The sequence below is a fragment of the Pogonomyrmex barbatus genome, unplaced genomic scaffold (genome assembly GCF_055798465.1).
Source record: "Pogonomyrmex barbatus isolate J1 unplaced genomic scaffold, ASM5579846v1 scaffold9, whole genome shotgun sequence".
NCBI lineage: Eukaryota > Metazoa > Arthropoda > Insecta > Hymenoptera > Formicidae > Pogonomyrmex > Pogonomyrmex barbatus.
The window spans coordinates 40,366-66,501 of NW_028297193.1; the positions used below are offsets into that span (position 1 = coordinate 40,366).

General features: G+C 31.7%; 4 protein-coding genes across 10 annotated transcripts; 2 read left to right on the top strand and 2 right to left on the bottom strand.

Annotated features, from left to right (window-relative positions):
- Positions 1–2,777: 2,777 nt before the first annotated feature.
- snf (U1 small nuclear ribonucleoprotein A snf) lies at positions 2,778–5,336 on the bottom strand. Of its 4 annotated transcripts, none has more exons than XM_089085072.1 (3): positions 5,152–5,336; positions 3,547–3,816; positions 2,778–3,291 (listed from the first exon to the last, which is right to left on the bottom strand). In XM_089085072.1, the coding sequence occupies exons 2-3, from the start codon at positions 3,781–3,783 to the stop codon at positions 2,833–2,835; spliced, it is 696 nt and encodes a 231-aa protein (XP_088941198.1). In that variant the 5' UTR covers positions 3,784–3,816; positions 5,152–5,336; the 3' UTR covers positions 2,778–2,832. The 4 variants fall into 4 exon arrangements, with proteins under 4 accessions (XP_088941198.1, XP_088941196.1, XP_088941195.1 ...); XM_089085070.1 differs by lacking the exon at positions 5,152–5,336 and adding an exon at positions 4,419–4,900; XM_089085069.1 differs by lacking the exon at positions 5,152–5,336 and adding an exon at positions 4,359–4,888.
- Positions 5,337–5,937: 601 nt separating this feature from the next.
- On the bottom strand, positions 5,938–13,189 carry Cand1 (Cullin-associated and neddylation-dissociated 1). Of its 2 annotated transcripts, none has more exons than XM_089085064.1 (17): positions 12,921–13,189; positions 12,284–12,453; positions 11,913–12,126; positions 11,441–11,733; positions 11,204–11,366; positions 10,848–11,121; positions 10,223–10,729; positions 9,856–10,139; positions 9,649–9,780; positions 9,050–9,218; positions 8,666–8,966; positions 8,379–8,577; positions 8,029–8,286; positions 7,090–7,278; positions 6,629–6,872; positions 6,391–6,537; positions 5,938–6,277 (listed from the first exon to the last, which is right to left on the bottom strand). In XM_089085064.1, the coding sequence occupies exons 1-17, from the start codon at positions 12,960–12,962 to the stop codon at positions 6,144–6,146; spliced, it is 3,720 nt and encodes a 1,239-aa protein (XP_088941190.1). In that variant the 5' UTR covers positions 12,963–13,189; the 3' UTR covers positions 5,938–6,143. The 2 variants fall into 2 exon arrangements, with proteins under 2 accessions (XP_088941190.1, XP_088941191.1); XM_089085065.1 differs by lacking the exon at positions 12,921–13,189 and adding an exon at positions 12,694–12,914.
- Positions 13,190–13,253: 64 nt separating this feature from the next.
- Positions 13,254–18,854, top strand: MCPH1 (Microcephalin). Its single transcript, XM_011641603.2, has 4 exons — positions 13,254–15,467; positions 15,632–16,324; positions 16,765–17,002; positions 17,081–18,854. Exons 1-4 carry the CDS (start codon positions 13,408–13,410, stop codon positions 17,342–17,344), a joined length of 3,255 nt encoding a protein of 1,084 aa, XP_011639905.2. The 5' UTR covers positions 13,254–13,407; the 3' UTR covers positions 17,345–18,854.
- A 1,283-nt stretch (positions 18,855–20,137) lies between these two features.
- On the top strand, positions 20,138–25,159 carry Tmem63 (transmembrane protein 63). Of its 3 annotated transcripts, XM_089085066.1 has the most exons (13): positions 20,138–20,330; positions 20,475–20,573; positions 20,918–21,044; positions 21,283–21,500; positions 21,582–21,861; positions 22,049–22,152; positions 22,295–22,487; positions 22,598–22,712; positions 22,802–22,998; positions 23,112–23,438; positions 23,563–23,838; positions 23,919–24,152; positions 24,535–25,159. In XM_089085066.1, the coding sequence occupies exons 1-13, from the start codon at positions 20,311–20,313 to the stop codon at positions 24,733–24,735; spliced, it is 2,391 nt and encodes a 796-aa protein (XP_088941192.1). In that variant the 5' UTR covers positions 20,138–20,310; the 3' UTR covers positions 24,736–25,159. The 3 variants fall into 3 exon arrangements, with proteins under 3 accessions (XP_088941192.1, XP_088941193.1, XP_088941194.1); XM_089085067.1 differs by lacking the exon at positions 20,475–20,573 and having other exon boundaries at positions 20,139–20,330; XM_089085068.1 differs by lacking the exon at positions 20,475–20,573 and having other exon boundaries at positions 20,140–20,345.
- Positions 25,160–26,136: the final 977 nt, after the last annotated feature.

Below are 26,136 nucleotides of genomic sequence, written 5' to 3' on the forward strand. Positions count from 1 at the left end.
AGTCGAGTATTCTTTTCATATTCGATTATAATTGATCAATTTCTTACTTTTTAAAGCTTAAATCACTTATTGTGGACCGACATTAATGAGACTTTAAGATGTAAGACTTAAGAAATTGGCCAATCATAATCGATTGATAGAAGAATAACTGATTGCGATTAGCCAATTTCTTAAATCTTATGTCTTGAAGTCTCATTGCAGACGCCGCTTTATATTTAAAGGTTATGACACACAAGAAAACTTAAGCAGTAAGCGAATTAGCCAATCACAGTCGAGAACGTAAGGCAGTAACATAAGCAGTAGCAAATCTACAACGTTGATTTCCTTACTGCTTAAGTTTTGCTACTTAAGTTTTTTTTGTGTGCCCGACCCTAAATGTCGATCCACATCTATTGTGGACCGACACTTAGAAGGTTATCAACCAATCATATGCCGGTATTCACAGTTCATTCTTATATTTAAGATCGTTTTAGGTAAGTTCGTACAACTATTCTATTAGTTGAAATGTTATCTTAAAACGATCTTACATATAAGAATTGACTATAAATACTGGTCAATAGAACCGTATTAGCGTCTTAATCATTATTTAAGATAAGACTTGATTATACTGGCTTATGTACATACGTTCTTGTTATGTTTAGTATGTTTAATATTGGGAACGCCTAACAATATGGCCTCGACCTGCGCAAATTCGCATTCTATTGCTCAATGTTATTATTTGTTATTGCTATGCTGATACGAAATAATCACTCTAATGAACCATTAGAGTAGGTTCAATAACTCAGTTCAATAACATCGGATATTATTTTATTCTTATTATTTGTCGAGTAATAAACATGGACAAAATAATATTTTTACCCGGGTATTATTTTTGAACATATCTTTGTGGTCAAAAACTAGATTTAGGCTGGTAGATTTAAGTGGTTTCATAGTCTGTTCTTATATTTAAGATCGTCTTAAGTAAGTTTGTACAATTACTATATTGATTGAAATGTAATCTTAAGACGTAATCTTAAATAGGAATGTAATCTTAAATAGATTTTCTACAATAAAATAGATTTTCTACAATAAACTATTAGTAATAAATCATAAGTCAGAAAATAAAATTAACAGAAAATAAAATCACAGATAGAATATAATAAGAATACTCGACTATGATTGGTCAATTCTTATTTTCTGACTTAAGCCAGCAGTACACGATGCTTTTTTTCTTGCTGATTTGCTAGCTGGATTTGCGTGCTCGTTGAGCTCTTGTCTCTGATTGGTATATTCTTTTGGATTTAAAAAACCTAACGCTAGCGCTAGCAAACCAGCAAGAAAAAAAAGCATCGTGTGCCGCTGGCTTTATAATCTGTTATGGCTTATTGTAGAATGGCACAAATATAAGAACTGACTATGAATATCGGTCTTAAAATTTTTGCATGTAACAAATTTATAGTCATAACTATAAATCCGCAAGAAAATTGAGCAATTAAGACTTATCCAGAAAAATTTGTATAACTGCGTAAAAAAAATTATCCAATCATACATTGTGTATTTTTATATTTTTTATATTTTATATTTTTTACAATAGAAATGCGATTGAATAATTTTTTTTGTTTTACGCATTGGATAATAGTACTTGATACAGTAGTTTTAACTGATTTTTATTAAAGATAAATAATGTATATATAAATGTGAACAGCATACTGCAACGAATATTGCATATATATATAATTTAGTAATGATAGTAATATATATATAAAAACAGAGAGAGAGAGAGAGAGAGAAAGAATGTTTTTGTTGTATTCTAAAAGGGATTTATAAATAATAATCCCTGCGTTTATTATCTTAAAAATATAATTTATTTTGTACATAAATTCTACATATAATTCTTACATTATATTCTTCAAACACAGCTAAATAATATATTTATATATTAACATAGGTTTTCAATATTTATTTATTAATGTTAGTAAAAAAGGAATATTTACACAACATTGTTATTTTGAAAAAGATAAAAAAAAATAAGTTTATCCATTATTATTTCTTACTATTCCTAAAGTTGTGATACAAAAATTCTACTTTATTTGGTACAGAATTTTATATAAGTAGATTTTTCCTATCAGAGAATAAACCATTTTATCATTTCTGCAGAAGATTTCAAGATTGATATCAAAACTGACTTATAATTTCATAGAAAGAATACAAGAAAGAAAAAGATTTTGTGAAAAATTAATATTAATTAATTTTTAGTAAAATAACGATATTATTTTATATATATGTATGCGTGTACATGCATGCGTGTGTAGAAAAGAAAAGTACTTATTTATGAAAGTATAATTATCAATCTATTACTTAAAAAAAAAAAAACCTACTGGAAACAATTTTATATCTCAATCCTTTGATATATACAAAACATAATAGTGTATAAAATAGAAAATGATAGTTTACAAATATTTCATGAATATATAAAATAGATAATTTCACAAATCCATAAAATCAAATTATTGGAGATATATATTTCAATGCAATGCAATAAATAGAAGTGTCAAAAAGTATTGATCTTATATTTTATTGTTTTATATATATTTTTGCATAAAATATTCGAATACAAAATTTTCAAATTAATTGTATAATTTTTTACATGTATTTTTAAAATATTTGAAATATCTCAATTATAGCATAACTTGTCACGCAGAATATATGCAATAATACAATAAAACACATTGAATTATCACATTATATTGTGTTTATGAACTCCACTATGAACTCCACAAAATAATGCTAGATATAAGTAGTTATTACATTATTTATATTTTATTATAGTATAAACAATACAAAATCTATAATTTATTTCTTTGCAAATGATATTTTCATTGCATGCGAAGGAGTAATTTTGAAACCTTGAAGAGCATCTTTTGCAGCCCCGGATTGAACTTCGTTTTCGAATTCAACAAATGCGATATCGTGTCGGTTAGGTACTAACCGTACCTCTTTGAAACCCGGGAATTGATTAAACAGCATTGATAACATCATTTCACTTGTCTCATCAGGTAGATTTGTTAAGAACAATATTTGATTAGGTGGCTGTTCAGGAACAGCAGTATTAACAAGTCCTGGATGTTGAGGTATACTAGCATGATAACCAACTTGTTGTGAATGCTTAGCTTGCTCTTTTGCACGTTTTTTGGCACGTTTGGCTTCTTCATCTGCGACAGGAATAACTCGTTTTGGTTTCTTGGGACGTTCTGCAAAGGTACCTTTCATTTTGGCAATTATATCACTGTCGGTTTTAGCGTACTGTATTCTCTATAAAAACGAATAAAAAAAAAGATCACATTTATATATATATATATATATTTATATAAGTCTATTTCTATATACTAATTTATATGCATATATACTTGTACATATATAATCCATATATACATATATATATATATACATATACATATATATATATATATATGTGTGTATACTTGTGTATAGACATACACAGAAAATATTTAAAGTATAAATACAAAAACTATGTGAAAAATGCATAAAAATATCAATAATACTTACCATTGGTTTGTCATAAAATGGAAACCCTTGCATTGATCTTAATGCATTTGTAGCACTTGCTATTTCTTTAAAAATAACAAATGCTTGTCCACGCATCTTCAATGTTTTTAAAGCAACAATATCTAAAATTTGACCAAATTGAGAAAAAATAGCATATAATGATTTTTTTAATTCTTCCTTCTTGATCTTTTCATTTAAATTATTGATATAAATAGTATTATTTGGACGAATATCCATTTTGTCAAAAATAGATATTAAAGACCCTACTATCTGTAAATGAGAATAATAAATAAGATAAATATTAAATTATTAATACTAATTTGTATATGTATGTATGTACATATACATTTTATATATATATATATGTATTATATACACACAGATTTATACATAATAAATGCAAAGAAAGGCTAATAAAAATCATGCTTAAGTATGTTAATTTGTTCAATACTCAGTTGATATCACAGAAGTAATTTCATCAAAATATTCAAGTTTAATTAACACATTATTAGTTGCATTCAATCTTTCCTATGAACTCTTCTTTACATACACTATTTTAATTTCGAATCTTTGGTGTGTGTGTGTGTGTGTGTGTGTGTGTGTGTGTGTGTGTGTGTGTGTGTGCGTGCGTGCCTGCGCGCGCGCGCGCGCGTGTGTATAAAATTATATTTCATCAAATTTTTAATGTATTATCATTAAATAATATATACATTGTGTATATATACATATATATATATGTGTGTATGTACATTGCTAAATAATAAAATAAACATAATATATATATAATATATTATATATATAAATAATCTTACGTTTTTGAATAAATACAAGAATGTTCAGAATAAATTTAATTTAAACAAAATAATATATACGTGAGATTGCGTTATGCCGTGTGAAGGTTATACATTTGTTGAAGCTCCACAAATGTAATATAGGATATGTCCACTTGGTACTATAAATGTTTCGAAGCATTTTTTGATTGGTCAATTCATAAAATTCTTTGTTCCGATTAGTCAATCAAAAACTTAGTTGCACCAAGTATATTGTATCCATAGATCATTGAACTCTATAGTATACTGGAGTGAGCCATCCCTATACTATAGAAAACCGCGATCCAGTGGAGAAAAGGACGGGCATACTAAAGTTGGAATCTTTATCTCTTTTCTACATTGGTTAACCTTATGGTAGTAGAATAACATTAATCAATCCGGGAATCTTTTGACAAAGAAAGCGATTCCAGCTCTCTTTATGACTTTTCTCTTGGAAGCAGTGTGAGGCTGGTGTCCCATGACGCGGAAATCCACAGCGGATGGAACGTGCAAACCAATCACAGCGAAAGAACCAAAAGAAAACTCATTCATTCTGTTCGTTCTTTTGTGATTGGTTCGCGCGTTCCGTTTCGCTGTGGATTTCGCGTCATGGAACACTAGTCTGAGCGTGCTGTCCCCACCTTTTCACCTTTCCGATTCTGTTTTCCATGCCCATGGGCTAGCATCCTGACAACCATATTTCGTGCGAGCAAATTGTATCGGGTATTCAGTTCTTGAACAACATATTTGTTCAATTTGTTTACATAAAATATGCCATTCCCATCATTATATATACCTCGCATCATTTTCTTGAGCTATTTTGTATAGGTGTAGGTCTTGTGTCCACGATGCTAGAAACAGGGTGCGTTCCACTTATCGCAACGACTACGACTGCAATATTTACCGTTCCACTACCTTGTAAGCGCTGTGGGCGAAATCTTAAATGACCGCGCCGACCTACTTACGAACCGTGGCCTCGATGCGGTCGCGATTAATGACATTCTGATCGCGATTACAACGATCTCGGTCGTTATGTGGAACGAGTTTGCGGACGCTGCGAGCATTGCAGGCATTAGGTGGAACGCACTCATAGATCCGAGATCTCGGATGGAAAGAGATTTGACCAATTGCGTTTGAATAATTCGGCCAATTAGCCAATGTGATTGGTCAATTCTCTTTCCATCCTAGAACCGATTTCTAGCATAACTCGTAAACACAAGGTCTTAGCAGTTTAGAATTATATAGAAGTCTATGTTCAAGATAGTTACAATGTGAAAAATCAGCGGGTGCCTGGAAAGCCATTTCACCAACTCTAGTTAATTTGATCGACTTATTATTTCATTGGAATTAATCAATCGCAATTTGCCCACAAATTTAACAACAAATATGATTGATCAACTTCAATGAAATAACCAGCCGTGTAACCGAAATAACTTAACCGGAAATTGATGAGTCACCTTTAAAAAGAAATAATTTCTTACATTTTATCAGATCCTTCCTTCTGACTTACATGGACTGTCTGATATAATAATCACACAGATCAATTTGATAATAAAATAAGAAATTATACAAGACAATAAAATGATTATTGCCGGTAAATTTATTTTAAAATTTATACATGGCGTGCTACATTAACTCACATTTATTAGAAACTACTTTCATAAATCGAAGATATAGTGATGAAAAAATAATGTATAGAAATAAACTATGGATAAAGTATGATCACGAATGCGCTTAATCCACGTTCATTTATATGAGATACAAAAAAAAGAATTAAGTTGATAATTCTTAACTCTGATCCATCGCGTTTGCTTCATTCATATTATTGCCGGTGCAATCCTTTTGTATTATCTCAAAGAGTGGCTGCAATTCTGGTGTAGCTTTAATCTGTCCAACAAATTCACTTAATGATGGATTTTTATCTGTAAACATATTGTAAATTTCATATTGCGTATAATTTAATTATTAATTTAAAAATATTTATAATTTTGCAATGAATCTCATATCTAAATTTAATTTGAAATAATTTTTTTACCTGCATCAGGAATAGTTAATAATGCCGCAACGGCTCTTAGCGCAGAGCGTTTCAGTTCGTCTTGCTTCTCATACTCCTGCTTCACCGAATTTGCTTTTACTTTCATTGTGCAAGTAGTCTTGAGGGGCTCAACTAATCGTTCCAATCCTAATATAATAATATTAGAGATAAAGAAAGAGAAAAAATCCTCAAATATCCTCAAATATCCTCAAATATCATAATAGGTAACAATACTTACTTTGTAAGACTGCAGTCGGACACAATTGCGCAAGTCGTGCAGTCATAAGATAAGTCAGCATCTTAATATCATAATGATCCCTAAGACCATTTTCCACATGATTTAAAAATTCAAAGACATCCAATCTGTCGAGACATGAATCCAATAACGTATACATGCATTCGAACGCTGCCTTACGAAGATCCAATCCATCGTCCACCGTGTGCTTAAAAGGACCCATCTCAACTTCTCTGATCAGCTCTTTCTGCATACAAGAAATTTAGAAGTTTTTTGATGGAAAAAAAAAACAAATGTTATATAATGAATTATTAGGAAAACTACAGTTTTCAAAATATACTATCGGATAGCCAATCGTGCTAGAATGTTTCTTGTTGGAAAATTCTCTTTGTAACAAAGTTTCGATAGCAACAAATCATATTTCATTAACATAGATTTTGTTTTTTGATTTGCATTTTGCTAACCTTGATCTTAGTTTCTGCATAAAGATGTGGCAATACCGCATCTAAGAGATCCCTTATCAACATAGGTTTATTATGTGCAGCAGAATTAAAAGCAACTAATGCTACTCTTCGCACATTGAGATCAGGATCTTCCAAAGCTACCAAGAAGTTACCCATACATTGCTTTAACATGGCATCAATTGGTTGCGGCTGTAAATAAATAAATAAATAAATAAATAAATAAATAAATAAATAAATAAATAAATAAATGTGCGCGCACGCGCGCGCGCGTGCGTGTGTGTATGTGTGTGTGTGTGTGCATGCGTATACAGAATGCATAAAAAATTTGGATACAGTCGAATATCTCATAAATAATGCAATTGTAAAAAAAAAGTTTTAGACAAATGTTGTGAGATTTCGAATGGGTCATGTAATTATGATATTGATTTATTTTGATGGGATCACTATGGAACTTTTTGTTATTGCCATTTTTTTAAACGAAACGATATATTTTTTATGATTTTTCTAGTTCTAGAAAATGATATTCTGAGAGTAAAAATATTAAGGTCAAAAAGTCAATAGTTAGAGAAGATATTTTATATTTTATTCTATATTTTGACATATAATGTAAAATATATCTCGTAAATTATTAATTTTCTTTATAACCATACCTTAATACTTTTATGCATAGCATAATGAGACAAAATGGTTGATATAAAGAAAGAATTACTTGTCTTAAAGAAAAAGTATAGTATATTGTTAATTGCATAACTTTTTAAAAATAACTATGTATCTTCTTTACACAAATGAATTTGTCTTATTGATTGATTAGTTAAAAAATATTAGATTATCTGAAAGAAAGAGATGTCCATTGGAAAATTCTTAAACACCGATCAATGTGAACTATCATACCATACACTAACGGGGGACCTTCCTTACTTATATATTATTATAAAATACCTGATCGGAAATAGTAAATTTAACAGCAGTAACTGTCGTTGTTCTCATAAGAGCCGATGGCGATTTGAGCGATTCCTGCAGTCTCGGTAAAAGAGTAGCAGGATCGATTAAAGTCAATTTACCGAGACATTCAGCTACAACATTACGAGTACCCTCCTCTGTGCATTCACAGTGCCTGTACAAAAGCATCCAAATCGAAGGCACAAAATTCTGCAAATGTGAGACGCCGGATGGACTGGCTGATTGACTCGTGATGATCTATAAAAAATATTTTAAAAATAATTGTTTCAACAAATTTTATTTAAAATATATAAAGATTAGATTGTAAAATAAGACTATTTGAATTTTACCTCTTTCAATGAATGCAATAAAAGGTATTGACGTTTTGGCTGTGCTTCGATCTCTTGAAGTATGAAAGGCAAATATTCAGGAAGATTACCAATTGCGATATTTCCTAGTGTATAACTAGCTGCAGACTTAACTTCTTCTGATGAAGATGAGAATGAATTTAGAATCGTATGTTTCAATGAATTAATTCCACTTAAATCTCTGTGGAAACATTTTAAAAATAAATCTTTTTTTTTTAATTTATCTTTACAAAGAAATAGAAGAATATTATAAATTACAATTCTCTTACACATGTCTTCCTATCTCTCCAATGACAAGCAAGGCAAATATATGTTGTGCGACGTTTTGAACATCTTTTGATGGATTCTGAACGTCTTTTAATAATTGTTGCACAATACACTGCGCTTCATTATGCCATGTGATTGTTAATGCAGCTGCACATTTAGCCAACGAATGATAAGCCTGTTTATGAAGTAGGGAAGAAGTAACTGGAACTATTAACATTGCGAGAAGATCTCTATAACCCAGACCTGGCAGATTCGCTTGAACTAAAGCTTGGAAAAATTCGAGCATCGAATTTAATGCGACACCTGTTCAACAAGAATTTAATTTGTATAAATGTATTAAATTTTGTGATTTTTATTTAACATTAAAACGAAGTAACATTATTTACCTTGAAGAAGCGGCGATTTTACTAAGGTGAGTATTTCTGGCAAGATATGTTCGGAAATCCTGGTAAGAGCAGCTGGATGTAATTTTGCTATCGTAGTCAGAAGATTCAATGTTAATTGTGCAATGTGCAGATCTGACTCGTTTAGTAACGCAGGTAATTCTGTAGTAACCTGCAAAAAAAATTAGATATCATTTTCCAATGGTTTTTTTGTAAGTATTACACAAAATGAAGGTTAAAGGTGATAGGATCAATTAGATATCGATAGAAGATTGAAATAGTTACAAGAAGGAAACAATCCTAATCTAGGTAGCTAGAATAGTTTTGATGTTCTAGTATTAATAGTATTATAAACACACACACACACACACACACACACGAAAGAATGGATAGGTGTGTGTGTGTGTGTGTGTGTGTGTGTGTGTGTGTGTGTGTGTGTGTGTGTGTGTGTGAGGGAGGGAGGGAGGGAGGGAGGGAGGGAGGGAGGGAGGAAGGGAGGAAGGGAGGGAGGGAGGGAGGGAGGAAGGGAGGGAGGGAGGGAGGGAGGGAGGGAGCGAGCAAGCGAGCGCGCGCGCGTGTGTGTAAAAAATTCTCTTCATTACCTTGTCAAGTAAGTCCGGATGCAAAGATGAGCTATAATTGCATACTAATGTATCCAAAAGAGGGAGAGAAGAGAGTTTTAAAGCTCGTTGATTTTTCCTTAAGAAAGATCCAAGAATAGGTATTGCTTCTTCCTATAAAAAGTAAGCAGTTTGTAAAGGAATTTTTTGCATAATTTCTCAATAATATATCTGCATATATATGTTTACCATAATCGGTTTCAAATCGACTCTTAGAGGAGATGCGGCAATGCAAGTCAGAGCTTTAACAGTGGTAAGCCTTGTTATCTCGTTGCGCAACCTATCTAGGAAAATAGGCAGGCATACATGTAACTTGTCTGACAAAGTATCTCCGAAATGTGCAAGAATCTGTCCCATACAGGCGATGGCTCTTTCCTTTACTTCTTGATCGATATCAGCTGTTTTGAGCCTCATTAAAGTGCAATGATATATTTCATTGGATAATGAAGTGAAACCACGATAAAAAGGTTTATCTATAAGTATTAATTCATAATCAATATTACTTATATATGTATATCCAAAGTTGTAAATAAAAATCATATTGTAAAATGACTACCATGAGGTCTGATAACTTGTACAAGCTGTTGTAAAACGAGCAATGCTTCGGCAGCAATTTTGTAAAATGAATCTCCCACAGCTAATATAATTGGAGGTGCCAAAACAGGCATATGAACATGAAAAGCTTCGGGCTGATGCGTCATTAGTAATGTATGTACGAAGGCTAAAGTGTCGATCTTCATATTCGAGGAAGAGTTTTTATCTCCCAAGGAATATTGTATTCCGGGAATCAGTGCTGGAATATGATTAGTTAAAGCGCCAGGTAAAACGAGCACCAATTCTTTTAGCAAGGAGAAGCAATCTTGTCTCGTTTTGATGCTCTTTTCCTTCATCTGACGATGAACTGCTTTTACTATTAATGGTACTTGTTGTTGCAACAATGAAATAGGTCCATCATCGTCTTCCATAGCATCAGGATCGAGCACTACACCAGTAGTTGGCCTCGTTTGTCTCAATAAAGCAATATATGCATGGAAAATATCTGATTTAACATTCTCTTCTCTTTCTATAATTACGTAATGTAAATTATAGTTGTTAAATAAACAAGACTTTTCAATTAATTAAATATCCTTTATATATTTTCTAAATTTTAAATTTTTGAAATTGAAACGTGTAATACTTGCCTTTAAATCTTGCAATTAATGCAGGGGAGACTCCCTTATAAAGATCTGATAGTAATTCTCGTCTACTAGACACAACAGCTTCCAAACACTTTGCAGCTGCTCTACGAACTTTCCAACTCATATCATCATCATCAGAATATTCGTCTTCCGCGTCTTCTTCTCCATCTTCTTCTACTTCCATTGCGGCACTTTCTCCATCAGAAAAGTCATTGACATCGTCATCGTAATTGTAATTTGGATCGTATGTAATATATATTAGGCAAATCTCTATGATCTAAGAAATCAAAAAACTATTAAGTAATACATAAAGCAAATATAAATTTTTATGTAATATTTAATAAATACAAATTATATACCTTATTTATATGCGGTGTAATTTCTTTCGGACATCTATAAACAAAAGACTCAAATGCCTGTAAACAATACTCTCGCAATTCATCATCATCTTCATTACTATATTGAACAATTAACGGCATAACACGTTCTATTTGTTCGCCGAATCTGTGACCTGCTTGCCGGCTATAATAAATGTTGACAAATGATATAATTTTTCTTTATCAATCATTCACGCACTTTGCAAATTGTTTACCAACCAGATAGAAGCAATACACTGAATATAAGTACGTATAACATTCTTTGACGTCTGAGTTTGAAGACCCTCGAGAAGATGGTCTAGCAATTTGTTGTACAAATAATTGTTGCTAGATGTCAAGAGATGACTCAGTGCTACTATAGTGCGTTTACGGACTGCTTGCCGCTGTGAGGAAAGTTGTGGTAATAATGCGCTCAGAATTGTAGGATGAAATGTGACTAGCAGGGCACCAAATCGAGATAATAAGTCAGCGACAATGTCGAGGGCTTCAAGCTGTACGGATACATCTTCTTGCTAAAAATATGTTTTATACATACATACATACATATATACATACATATGTATGTATGTATGTATGTATGTATAAAGATACATGTGTACATACCATACACACTCACGCGCACAACATTCCCATTATCATGTACCATGTTAGAAATATCAAATCTTACATCAAAATCAGAAAAATAATTTACCTTTTCAATAGCACTGCTTAATTTGCTTGTAACACGTCTACAAACATTTGCAACTAATGCGCTACAACCTACAGGAAGCTCAGAAATAACAGTCTTCAAGCCAATGCTGGAGATATCGCGCAATTGTTCCTTTTCTGATACCATATTGGTACACAGGGCATCCACAATAGTTTCTACCTGGTAGTCTTTTACCTTATTAACTAACGGACCCAAACTAAAACATATATATTTTTATAATTAAGTCAAATAAAAAAGCCCTTGAACAAAAACAAATATTTGTAATCCTTTGTGTTCCAATCCTTCATTTCATTCATGTTAATAATTTTCAGCTTTATAATTATATATAGTGTTATGTTAAACAAAAAATCTACCATTTAACAGCAAGATTCTGTACTTCTCCATTTTTGTCCTCTAATAACTTAAGAAGCATTTTTACAACTTTGCGTTCAGAATCGTCATCTAATTTGATGCTGTCTTTTTGTAGTTCACTCATCAAATCATTAGTTGCCATAAATCTAAAATCCTTATCGCTGGATGTCATCTATAAAAAGAACACAATCTGTTCAATCGCTGTCATATAATGAGAAATATATCAGATGTACATGACAGATACATACACAAATTATAAAATTAAAAATAATTAAATTAGAGTACATTTAATAAAGTAAATTAAAAAAATTATATTTAATTAATTCATAATCATACATGGAAAAAATCCAATGAAAATAATGATTCTCTCTATATATTCAACAAATTTGTACATTCAGAGATAGTTACAAACTTTCAAAACATGTTGCTCTAAGTGTGAAAAATATGTATATAGAATTATCTCTACTGCATGTGTTTTGCCGACAAAACCACCGACAGGTCCAGGCTAAAGGTCCAGGCGCGATAAGGTTATGTCGCAAAGAACTATACCACGGATGAATATTTGTCGCTGTAACGTTCGCGCGACAAGCGATACTTTTTGATGGCTATCATTACTATATCGCCAATATCGTTTACTACCTTCTCCAGCAGATTTGCTATTTGATAGGAGACACTAGCCATGATCGAGGAGTCTTCACAGCCGGTTTGATGACGGACAACCGAGTGCTCGACCCCGAAGTGATTCCGGGCCGGGGCGCCGAGTGACGCGCGTTCTTGCAACGAAAAAAAGAAAGGAAAAATAAAACAGATCTTGGAGAGCGAAACGAGATATACGACGCCGAAACCGCGGAATGTCGAGGCAATGAATCGAGATAAGAACAGCGGCGCTTCTGTTTTCTCTTTTCTTTTTTTCTTTTACACCCTCTTTATTGCTAAAATTCCACTGTCGGTAACACAGTCGGCACATCTCAACCGTGATACCAAATTTTGACGGTTGCCGAACACTAGCGTTCTCAAAGCCGTCATGACAGAATCTGCAGTAATATTAATTAGTGAAAGTATACAAATGTTATATTACTATCGTAATAATCGAAATAATATGTACTAGATTATATATAAATTAACAATGAGTTCCAATAAGAGAAAGATACTCGCATTGGACATATCCGACGAGGATGATAATTTCAAACATCGTCGTAGTTCTCTGAAAGTCAATCTGAGTTATAGTGAGAATTTAACAGATTCTGGCAACGGTTCTCTCTGGAAAACAGAGATCGAGAACAATGAGCAAGAGCTGGATGCAGCAAAGATAAATAGAGACAAGAATACATGTAAAAAGAATCGTCCTAATCTTGACAACGAGCATATGCGAGCTGTAAGTGATATGAATAAGTGTGTTTTAGATAACAATAATAAAATGTCTGTTCAGATCAAGGAAGGAATCCAGTTAAAACATCTTACGATAAATCTAGAGGATATAAGCATCAAGGAATACCAGCTTGAAACAAGCTGCAAGCATTTGAAAGATCTGATCTTGTCCAAGACCAAAAAGATATTTGATAAGCAGAATGAGTTTTCGATAAAAACTGCAATGGTGTTAGGAAATGAGGTAAATCACTTTGAAAGTAATATAAATGATTTAAATATTGGAAACAAATCAGTTCTGGATACAATTGATCATCATTTGAAAGAGAAAGCAGTTGAGGAATATAAACAATATACTGATACTTCAAGTAATCAACAAAGAGAGGATAACTATTCCAATATCATTGCTACGCCAACAAACAGTAATGGATGGAGAAAGTTAGAGAAAACTGTGGACAAATCTAGATTAACTCAAAGACGATTGTTTGTTGAGAACAAACGAGTAGAAGAGCAAGCGAAATGTAGAATTATCAAAGACATTGTTTTGAAGAAAAGTCTTCCATTGCTTTCCTTAAGGCAAATGGATCAAAACTGCAGTCCTATATTAAGTGGTAGTAACAGAAAACTCAGTTTGTTAAAAACAAATTCTAAATTGTATGCACAAAGTCAGTTTAAAAATCACAACAACACATGTTCAATTCTACAGTCTAGTCAGAATATAGATGTAGGAATGCCTGTCATCTGCTCCACTTTCATTGAGGACAAAGCGATTGATGAAAGAAAAATTAACAACGATGTGGATATGTTTAATACCACGACAAATAAAGTAATATCTATGGAGATGACAGAGATTCATAATGGTATTCAAATAAGCAAGGAACATTTCTTAGGTACAAGTTCAAATAAAAACACAGTTGCATCAAAATTAGAAAACATTCAGCATCCTATAAACAAAGTTACTATACAAAATAATATTGTATATTCTGATTTATCTTGTGCAGATAAAAAAAATGATCAAAATGCAGCGAATGTGCATACAGATACAATTATACCTATGCAGATGTCAATTGAGGAAGCTGTTAGAAAAGCACATGATACATTGCAGACACATGAATACAACAAGAAGGCAAAATGTCAAGACGAGAGACGACATATATTATATCTATCTGACAGCAATAACATGAATCGGTCATCCTTGAATGTGAACACTTCATTAGATGCAGTGATTGAAATTAGGAAAGTGAGAGATAGTCAGAAACCAAGTGATTACAAAACAAACATCACCAATCGAGAGTCTGAATCAAGAATTTATGATAAAGAATTAATGATTAATCAACATGAAAACGCAAATACCATTCAAACCTCATTGCAAATGAATACATCGATAGATTCTACAAGCAAAACATGGCAAAGAGGAAGTAATTATCTCAGTAAACAATCACAGATCACGAATGATAATGATAAAAATCAAGATCTAAATATGGATAAAAAATCGTCAGAAACAGAAAACAGAAAAAGAAATAATATAGATTTTTTGGAAAACATTAGTTTAATGGAGAGATTAAGAAACATCTCTATGAGAAACCAGATTTTTTATGATGATAAATCCAGAGTTTCTAAAATGAAAAATAAAGATAAAAGAAGCATGAATAGCACTGAAGATAACTACAGTTGTATTGAGGGAACGCCGTATCCAATAAATCGCTCGTACTTATTTAAATCACAGTTAAAACATAAAACACAAAATTTGGGTGATACAGCAGTCTGTAGCAGCAACTTGATGAATGATGAAAAGAGCAATAAAATTAAATCAGTTGCTTTGTAAGTTTAAAGAATATAGTCCATGTTCTATATAAAACATAATTATAGGGTATAACTTGAATATTATATTATATGTATATGTATTATGTGTATATTACTGATTTATGTATAAAATATTAATTAAATAAACTAATACTTTGTGTTATTATATCTCCTGTTATTAGGCATTCAAAAAGTGTAAATAAAACACATGTGTCGACTGGAATGCAGGAAACAGTACAAGCTGATGCAGTTATTTTAGAAAATATATCCAACTATAATCCTTTTGTTACTCAAAATCAGTTGATGGTCATAGAAAATATGCTTGATGAAACAAAGTCCGAAACAGAAAAGAATACAATTATTTCGGAAAACATGGAATGCATTCCTGTACCAAAAAGTAAAAGAAAATTGTTGTCACTTGAAGAAAATTCTCAGTTGTGTTCAATTACTCCGATAGATGAAAAAAGATGCATATCTGAGGAACCAACATCTGTAAAACGAAATAAAGGAATAAAGAAAAAATATCCGAAAAGAAAGTCGATACATTCCAAGAATGATACAAGTAACATCAAGCGTAATATCATAAAGAAACAAATGTGGTCGGACAGTGATCGTGATGCATTTGAGAATAAAAGAAAGGAAAACAAAAAAACGCGACAACCGAGGAAGGTTATTAGCAAGAAGATTCGCATCAAGAAATTCGTCGATGAAAATATGTTGAATATATTACAAGGAAATGAACAAAATGAGGAAGATTGTTCAATAGAAAATAGAGATTCTTCAAACGATTTCGTGAAGCATTATACAATATCTAATCAATGGAATAAACACAAGTCCCAAAAGATTGTCATCGTAACAACTGGTTTATCGAAAGAGTAATAATAATTACACTCTACTTTAACTGTTTATAATGCCATATAATTTTGAAATCACATGTTTTATATATTTAAATTTTTAAGGCTTATTTCATTTCTTATCAATATACCATGCTATAATTTAGCATAGTATACTGATTTTATAGTATTTCATTCTCTGATGACCAACCATTCTTTTATAATAATAAAAAAAAGTTTAATAGTTTAAAAGTTTAAAAGTTTTATATATCAAGAGTCTGAATTTGAATTAAAACTTTTAAAGATTGAGAGTTATCAATTCACATTTCAATTGACAAGGTCAATGTTTGCTACTTACATATTATGTAAATCTTTTTTTAAACATAAAAATTTGTGTTATAGAGAATTAAATTAATTTTTAATCTTTTTTTTTAAATCGAAATAATTTTTATAACATTTTATAATATATTTGTATTTTATAGAGATAAAAGTTTGGTAAAAAGCATCGTCAAGTTTCTTGGCGCGGCGGAAGTGGAATTGAATGTGTCAAGACGGACGACTCACGTTGTGAGTACGGGTGTGCGTACCGTGAACCTGCTTCGTGGAATAATTAGGGGCTGCTGGCTTGTTACTCTGGAATGGATCTTGAAATCCTTAGAAAATAATGCGTGGTTAAATCCAGATATGTTTGAAATGAAACATTTCTCTAAAGCTGTACAGGTAAGATGTATAAGACGATAATAAATGTATAGATTACGAAATAAATCTGTGCGTATCATATATTTTTATATCTTGCAGGAAAATCGGAAGGATAGGCAATTATTTGGAAATTCATATATCCCAGAATTATTCACTGCGTGTGGATTCATATACGTTGAAGGTAAAACTACAGTACCGTGTGATACACTTAAGGAACTTATAAAAACAGCAGGCGGGCACATTACGGAGAATATCAAGTTTGCGAAAATTATTATTGGCGCAAATGGTTTAAAAGAGACCTGGGTTATCGATTCTATTACGACAGGTGAATTACAATTGACTAAGCTTTATCAACGAAGATGAAATAGATAAGCAGAAAATATAGCATGTCTAAATTTCAGATTTATACAATTGTTATAGTACAAAAAATATTTGTATATTCAAGAATTATTTTTTTATACTATTTTTACATAAATCATATAGAAAGTATTTATCTATATAATATTGAATATTACATTGTTACATACATAGGGTGTCTAAAAAATCACCTAAATATTTCCTTTAGTTTTGATGATACGAAAAAATATATTTGATAGTAACTAAAAGACGAATACGCTGTAAAGAATTTTTTTGTTCCGAAGTAATTTTTTTAAAAGTTTCCAACATCATTAGTATTTTTTTCCTCCATATAAGTTTAATGTAAATTTTTTTCCTTATTATAACTGGCCTTAAAATGCATTAGAGATGTATAATGACATGATTTTTGACTTCCAAAATTGTTAAGTTAAATGTGAAATTTATTTTCATCGAGATTGCAGTTTTCAGCAACAATAAACGAAAATCTGTGGATAAGTAAACATACATATTTACTATTGCATTACATATGTAGAAGATTTAACCGTTTTTGAGCAATTTGTCAATATTATTGATAGATTGTTTGCAATAAATTACTCGAAGAAAGAGAAAATTGATTCTGAAACAATGATTATTACAATCTCCTTGTTTCAGGTAATATATTGCTTGAATATCAATTTGAAAACTTATTAATTAATGACACTAAGAAAGTGAGTGATAAATATCTTAAAAATTTTATAACAGTCAAGTTTTTTTAGACATTTATAATAAACATGTTTATTTACATTCGCAGATTTTCAGCGAATTTCCCTATGATCTTGATGAAAATAAAGTTTATGTTTAACTTTAGTTTTAGGAATCAAAGATCATATCTTTAGAGTCATCTTTATCATCATTTCTGAACTCAATTATATATCAGTTACAATATGCAAGTAAAACAAGTATTACTTATTTAAAAAAAAAAAATATTGATAACTTTAAAAACTTTGAAAAGAAAATTACCTAGGGACAAAAATAATCTTTGCAATGTATTCATTACTTGAAATAATTCAAATTCCAAATATTTTTTTTAGTATTATCAAAATTGTCAAAAAAATTTAAATAATTATCTTTAAAAATGAGATACGTTGTATATCATCGATAAAAAAGTAAGCTATAATTTATTTATTTATGAGTGAAGAATTTATGTAAATGTTTTATATATTTTTTTAAAATAGATGTGCGTGCGGTGCGTGCGTGCGTGCGTGCGTGCGTGCGTGCGTGCGTGCGTGCGTGCGTGCGTGCGTGCGTGCGTGCGTGCGTGCGTGCGTGCGTGCGTGCGTGCGTGCGTGCGTGCGTGCGTGCGTGCGTGCGTGCGTGCGTGCGTGCGTGCGTGCGTGCGTGCGTGCGTGCGTGCGTGCGTGCGTGCGTGCGTGCGTGCGTGCGTGCGTGTATTTTGTAATACAGTTCTGAACGTAATCTTTAAATTTTATTCATATATATATATATATATATATATATATATATATATATATATATATATATATATATATATAAAATACACACACACACCATTCAGATTCCTGTATAATTTTGATCATGTGATCCAATTTAAATGAAAAGGCACCTTTATACATTAATTGCGTTCAGCAAATGATTGAGTAAGTCTGGATCCTGATGCAGACGCTAGCGACACTGATTGGTGAAAAATGAGTAGTGGGGATAAATGGCGAATGAATTTTTACTGTTTACCCCCATTATTCATTTTTCACCAATCATCGCTCGGTGTCAAAGCGCCCGTGCTGCATAAGGACATATCCAGGCTAACTTGTCAACGTAATTGGTCTAAATTTAGAAATCTGGAACTCGTATCAGATTACTGACTATAAAATTGATCCAACTGTGATTTTAAGCTAATCATAATGAAACATCAACTGACTGGATCGGCCAACTCGCGTGTAGACTTCAGCCTATTTTTCGATTCAGCAATTCGAATTATAGCCAACAAAAATACAAAGTATAATCACGTGACAGTGGCGGTTACTCTGTATAATAATAATAAAAATTTTAATTGAAAATTGTTGGAAAAATGGCGGTGAAAAGAAAACATGTGGCCTCTTTCACTTTAATTTAATTTTAGTTTAATTTTTTCATTTTAAAAAACCTGCGAAACTGAAGTCCATAGCATATAAAAAAACGTAAGCAATAAAATTTAAACAGCAAGCGAATCAGCCAATCACAGTCGACAACGTAAGACATAAATCCACAACGTTGATTTCCTTATTGCTTAAGCTTTATTAGTGTCGGTCCACAATAGGTGATTTAAGCTTTAAGACGTAAGAATTGACCAATCTAATATGAAAAGAATAATCAACTATGATAGGTCAATTTCTTAACGGCTTAAAGATTAAATACCTATTGTGGACCGAGACTTATGTGCCATGGCCTTTAATCCTGTCTACAATAGGTGATTTAAGCCTTAAGCCATAAGAAATTAACCAATCATAGTCGATTATTCTCCTATTCTTCAACTATGATTCATCCATTTCTTATGGCTTAAGGCTTAAATCATTTATTGTAGACTGGGACTCATTTGGATCTTTAAAGTTTAAACAAAAAGATTCAAATGCATCCCATTTTACACGTTGCAAACGTTGGACACAGTCACTTATAGCGACCGATGCCTCGAGATTTTCCATTGGATCAACCAATCAAAAAAATCTATTTTAAATTGGCCAATCGGCAACGTGATCAACACGAAACGCTCCCACTTAACCGAAGATTGACGAAAATCGCCTTAAGGTAGAAATACGGTTAGGTTAGTTTACGCTCCGTTCCGCTTGCGGAGCTGCTAGAGTGCTTTCGTATGACTAACAGCTAATAGCATACGACGACGACGACGGACGGACGAGGTGCAATGTGTCAAATTGACACGCATTTGCTAACATGCCCTTACGCATCCGTTTAACGGTGCACTAATTCACTGCGTCTCGGTCATGGATTACATCTACGAAAAGTGAGTGACAAAACCGTGAGTGACATAACGCGTTTATCTTTCTTTTCCCTCTTGCAATCTGTTGATATGAATTCCTAGTTGCTAGCTTTTAGTTGACTGTACTACGCGCTTATCACTTTTATCTTTTGTATTGTTTGCACTAAGGCCGCTCTTCGCATTTACCAATAATTTGCGACGCAGTATAGCGATATTCGATGATGATGCTCGGTCACTCGGAGTATGTATCAACGAAATAATGAAATAGTACGTTGCATCGTATACACTTTAGGTAAACTGTATTTTAACGCGCGTCATTGTTTCGTATCGCCGTTCCGCGTCACCGTTGATCGTCAGAACGCGTAACATTTGCGCGCCCAAATTTGGAAATATTACGGACATATCACATCGTAAGATCGCACTTTCTCCGTGGATAACGAAATCTGCCAAGATAGGTTTTGCAAAGTGTCTAATACAAATTTTGTCAGTAGAACGCCAACAAAAATGTAACAGCGTTTTGCTGCAATATAATGTTAGATTGACTCCTTTAACGTGATATTTTATTTTATTATTATTGTAATGTAATTCTATATCTAATTTATATATTGCAGTCCTGTTTTGCGTGACGTTCCTTCCCCAGACACCTGCATTCCATTTCCTAGATACAACAGAACAATAATCACAGATGTGTACGCAGGAATACCCGAGAACTTATTGCTAAATGTAATAGGATTTCTGGTAAGGTTTTGACTTATTATTTGTTGTTATTCGATGTATATATATATATATATATATATATATATTACAAAATGACAATAGCTTACAAAATATTAACATAGTTAAATAAAATGAAGGTAAATAAAATTAAATTAAATGAAGTTAAATAAAATATTGAAGAGTTAAATAAAATTTTAAAATTAAAAAAATTGTCATCTAATATAACGCACGGTTATTTTTTTTTTTTTTCTTTTGACAGCTTTTAGTTATTTTGTTTGGTCTATTACGTAAGAAAGCGTGGAATTATGGACGTCTTGCACTGTTACACAAATCTGATAACAGATGGATGGAGCTATTCTATGGTGTTAATGAAAATAAAGATACTGACCCTTTATGTATAGAAGCTTCTGTCAACTCTCAACTCTCTCAAATAGATAGAGGATTTCTCTCGTGGATCGTTACTGCTTTTAAGATTACGTTAGTATTCAGTGTGTTTTGTTTCATTTTATGATATATCTAATGTCTAACTTCTTTAATAATATCTTCTTACAATTGTAGCGACGATGAATTATTACAACGTGCTGGGCCTGATGGGTTGTTATATATTATGTTTGAGCGTTGCTTAATCATATTGACCATCATGATGCTTATTATATCTCTATGTATAGCCTTACCAATAAATTTTCACGGATCTATGCAACCAGGAGACAGCGCAACATTTAGTCATACAACATTGTCAAATCTGGAACCCACATCTGCTGGGCTTTGGGTATACACAATGTTGCTCTTATCTTATCTACCAGTCGGCGGTTTCATAATGAGACGTCGTCTGAAGCAGGTATTATTAAATAGTCTCTTTGTGTTTCTGTTGCATATGTCAAAATATATTTTTTTCACACAAAATACAAATGTCTAGTATATGCACGCGCGCGCGCGCGCGCGCGCGCGCGCGTGTGTGTGTGTGTGTGTGTGTGTGTGTGTAAATTTATGTAACATTTTATGCGATAATCTGTGTATGAATGCAGGTGCGGGATACCAGACCTACTGGAGAATTCGTAGCAAGAACATTATTGATTACGGATATACCGAAACAACAATGCACTATTGAGAATCTTACCGAATATTTTAAGTACGCAGAAAGCAACATTTATCGATAGATTTTTTTAAAAATAAGTTGATAGGAAAATAATTTTCGTGAATTAAGTATATTCTATCTTCCAATTAAGTTGCCTGTATGTTATTTTATTTTTATACATTAACAATTCTTTCAGAGAAGCATTTCCTACTTTAACGGTGGAGGATATAACATTGGCTCACGATATAAGACGTCTTTCGAAGTTGGATGCAGAAAGAGATTGTGCAGAACAAGCGCGTTTATATTGCGAAAGTTATGCCAAGAAGAGGGAACCTTTGCAAATGTATCCTTATCCATGTGGTCAAATTCTCGGAACTTGTTGCAATAAGGTAAACGTCAGTAAAACTGTGAAAATGTTGCGTGCATAAAATTATTTTATCACTTTGATTGCATAATTTATTATTTTTGAAAATTTCGAATATATTATATACATTTGCAGCAAGTGGATGCTCAAGAATTCTATACCAATGAGGAAATACGATTGACGGCGCTAGTTGAAGAAGAAAAGAATGTGGCACTTAGCAAATCTCTCGGAGTCGCTTTTGTAACTTTAGGTATATAATTGTCACTTATTTACATATTTCTTTTTTTTTTAAATAAGTAAACTTACTTAATAATTAAACTTACGGTTGATAATCAACAGGGACGCCTGGTGCAGCTAAAACTATGCGCAAACAACTGAGATCCTTGCCGAATGTAAAGTGGATTGTGGATTACGCACCGATGCCATCAGATATATTTTGGGAAAATCTGAGCATTCCTAGGCCATGTTGGTATCTTAATGCTGTATTAATAAATTGCGCTTTGGGACTTATATTGTTTTTCCTTACTACACCGGCTGTAAGTCAATTTCTTTTAGCAAGAGCATATTGAAAACTACAATGAAAATTATAAAACCATGCACTTAAATGTGTGTGCGTGCGTAGTTATTTTATTTGTTTTTAAACTTTTAGGTTATAGTGACAACTGTTAATAAATTACCAATTACTGGAGAGATTAAGAATCTTAGTCCAGTAGTTTCATCCTTCCTGCCTACTGTATTGTTAGTTAGTGTGGCTGCTCTAATGCCTGCGCTAGTCGCGAGAAGTGAGTCACTCGTGAGACATTGGACCAGAAGCAGTTTGAATCGTGTTGTTATGAGGAAAACGTTGCTTCTCTTGTTACTGATGGTGCTTATATTACCTAGTTTAGGATTAACCAGTGCTGCGGCATTCCTGGACTGGACTGTGAATGACCGAAACAATACAGCACAATGGGAATGTGTATTTTTACCAGATCAGGTAAAGAATTTATTTCTAGCAATCAAAAATATCGTTTTTGTTTTATATTAATTCAATAGGTTATAGTTTCTTCTTGTTACTCCAGCATACGGTGTGAATTTGTACAGAAGTATAAAATTTGTAGGGTGCTCTTTTTGTAAATTACGTTATAACTGCGGCCTTGCTCGGTAGTGGATTAGAATTGGTCAGATTCCCGGAACTCGCACTGTACACCTTCAGGCTCTGTATAGCTCGCAGTCGGGCGGAGAGGATACATGTTAGGAAAGCAGTACTGTGGGAATTTCCATTAGGAGCTCATTATGCATGGTTATTGCTGGTCTTTACTATGACGACTGTTTACAGCTTAGCGTGTCCTTTAATCACTCCTTTTGGTCTACTATATCTTGTGATTAAACATCTGGTATAATAATATTGACAATAACTTGCAATCATATGCTCGTAAAGATATGCATCCTATAATGAAAATATTATTTTGATCAGGTGGATAGGCATAATTTATGTTTCGCTTATGGACCAAGCATCGGTGGTGGCCAATTGGCTGGTGCGGCAGTTGGTGCTGCAGGAGCTGCACCAGTTTTAGCACAAGCTGCTCTTTTAGCTTTAGGCTTAGTAAGAGTGGGTTTATCTCCATTAGCCGCAGTGCAACTCACCGGTCTCTGCGCGAGTATTCTCGGCCTGGTAACCGGCGCTACATTGCCGTTATCAAAACCCAAGGTATTGTTAATAATTTAAACTTAATGAATAGCCTTTGCGTATTAAAGATTTTTTTTAAATAACAGATTTTTATTAAAGAACTTTAAGTTTTCAAGTTATAGCCTACTAATTTTAAAAATAAAATTAGTAGGCTATAATTTGAAAAATTATTTTCTTGAAATCAAATCTTAAATTAGTATTTTACGTAATAATTTATATTTTGTACATATAAAAATGATCACATATATATATATATATATATATATATATATATATATATATACAAAAGCTGTAATTATAAGCAAAGTAATTTTTTTTTAAACAATAATAACATTTCCGCGGAGCTTTCTTGTCAGAAATGGATGATTTTAAAGTATTATTAATTATTAATTATTTTTATTAGACTCCAGTACCGAAAAGAGACCTCTCAACAGGGCAAAATTTTGTGGCACCAGTATTACGAAAGAATCAGATATCTGTGGAGGAAACTATTTCGACCACTTCAAATTCAGAAATGAATTTACCGAGTCCAACAAGTATCACTTCTTCTATACAAGAAAGCCCAAAGCTTTACCAAAATTATGGCAGTGAACAGAAAGTTTAATATCTGTATTTATATAATAAATATCACATTCAAGAAATACTTGGTAATCAGATTGAAGTGATAAGCATATACTCTAATTATGGATATTAATGAGCTGATTGTGCAATTTAGAAAAATTACAACACAAATGATGTATATTTTTAAAACGTTTTATATGCTAAGTTAGCGCTCTTATAATTTAAAAGAAAAATTGCAAAATACTACTTTGACATCACTCTCTCTACTTATGTTTATAATTGTATTTATGAATTCTTTATTATCACACAATGCTTAACAATATGTGATAAATATATAAAAATGATTATATTTAATATAATTTACATAATAAGTAGATAATAAGAATTACACATAAAAAAAGGCTTATTTTTAAAGGCTTACTCTAAATAATTAATAAAAATATCTCATTTATAAACAAGATGAATAATTAGACTTATCATTTAAAATCTGATAGTACAAAAATGTCCATTAACCATATTTAACGCATTTTAATACTATAACTCTATTGTGTACATGCATGTGTGCATTATGCACGTCTGAAGAGTGCGTGCACGCATTCGAGCTTATAATTATACATATTTTACATAGAAATTTTAATATACATTTCTTTATTATTCTGTATTATTCTTTAATACAATAATATTAATTTCTTTATTATAAATAATAATATAAATATTCTTATATGGAAATTCGGAAGTTCTTGTAAAATGTACATATCAGCCTTATTTATTGTTACATTGATAGCAATAATCTAGAATTTTGGTACATTGGTTATTTTTGAAAAAACACAATATTTGATATAGAAAGTATAGTTAAGCAGGACGTTTTATTTGCAGTGTAAGAGTTATATATAAAAAAATGTATCTATAATATTCTCTATATATTTATTTTTTATTTTGTTTCTATAAGGAAGTAATACATTACCATATAATTTTATATATATATATATATATATATATACATATATATATATATATATATATATATATATATATATACATACATACGTTTATATATATATATATATACACACACATCATGCGCGCGCGCGCGCACACACACACACACACACACAATGATATATAATCTGTGTTGTATATTCCAACATTTTTTTTATACATACATAAGATATTAAGAATATTTTAATATGTCAACTCTATTTGGCCTAATTAATATGCACTTTTTACTCTTAATATTTTTCTAAATTTTCAAAACAAATAACTAGGGAGATGTGTATGTGTATGCAAATTTTTAAACAATTATAAATATTTACAATTGTAATATAGTCGTTATGTTTACGTTTTATTTTAATGAATTAATTGCTTTTTGTCTCATGGTATTATTTATATAAATGTTAAACAAACATCAAAGAAGGATATTTTTTTCTCTTATAAATTATATATT

What these genes read in the sequence shown, in the direction of transcription:
- snf (XM_089085072.1), bottom strand. Translation starts at nt 3,783, where the DNA reads ATGGATATTCGTCCAAATAATACTATTTATATCAATAATTTAAATGAA. An exon ending in CATTTTATGACAAACCAATG is followed by an intron (nt 3,292 to 3,546) that starts GTAAGTATTATT and finishes TCGTTTTTATAG; the next exon opens with AGAATACAGTACGCTAAAAC.
- Cand1 (XM_089085064.1), bottom strand. Translation starts at nt 12,962, where the DNA reads ATGGCTAGTGTCTCCTATCAAATAGCAAATCTGCTGGAGAAG. An exon ending in TATTGCATTCATTGAAAGAG is followed by an intron (nt 8,287 to 8,378) that starts GTAAAATTCAAA and finishes TATTTTTTATAG; the next exon opens with ATCATCACGAGTCAATCAGC. An exon ending in ATGCAGAAACTAAGATCAAG is followed by an intron (nt 6,873 to 7,089) that starts GTTAGCAAAATG and finishes TCTTGTATGCAG; the next exon opens with AAAGAGCTGATCAGAGAAGT.
- MCPH1 (XM_011641603.2), top strand. Translation starts at nt 13,408, where the DNA reads ATGAGTTCCAATAAGAGAAAGATACTCGCATTGGACATATCCGACGAG. An exon ending in AAAATTAAATCAGTTGCTTT is followed by an intron (nt 15,468 to 15,631) that starts GTAAGTTTAAAG and finishes TCCTGTTATTAG; the next exon opens with GCATTCAAAAAGTGTAAATA. An exon ending in ACAACTGGTTTATCGAAAGA is followed by an intron (nt 16,325 to 16,764) that starts GTAATAATAATT and finishes TGTATTTTATAG; the next exon opens with AGATAAAAGTTTGGTAAAAA.
- Tmem63 (XM_089085066.1), top strand. Translation starts at nt 20,311, where the DNA reads ATGGATTACATCTACGAAAA. An exon ending in GTTACTGCTTTTAAGATTAC is followed by an intron (nt 21,501 to 21,581) that starts GTTAGTATTCAG and finishes TTACAATTGTAG; the next exon opens with CGACGATGAATTATTACAAC. An exon ending in TTTTCCTTACTACACCGGCT is followed by an intron (nt 22,999 to 23,111) that starts GTAAGTCAATTT and finishes TTAAACTTTTAG; the next exon opens with GTTATAGTGACAACTGTTAA.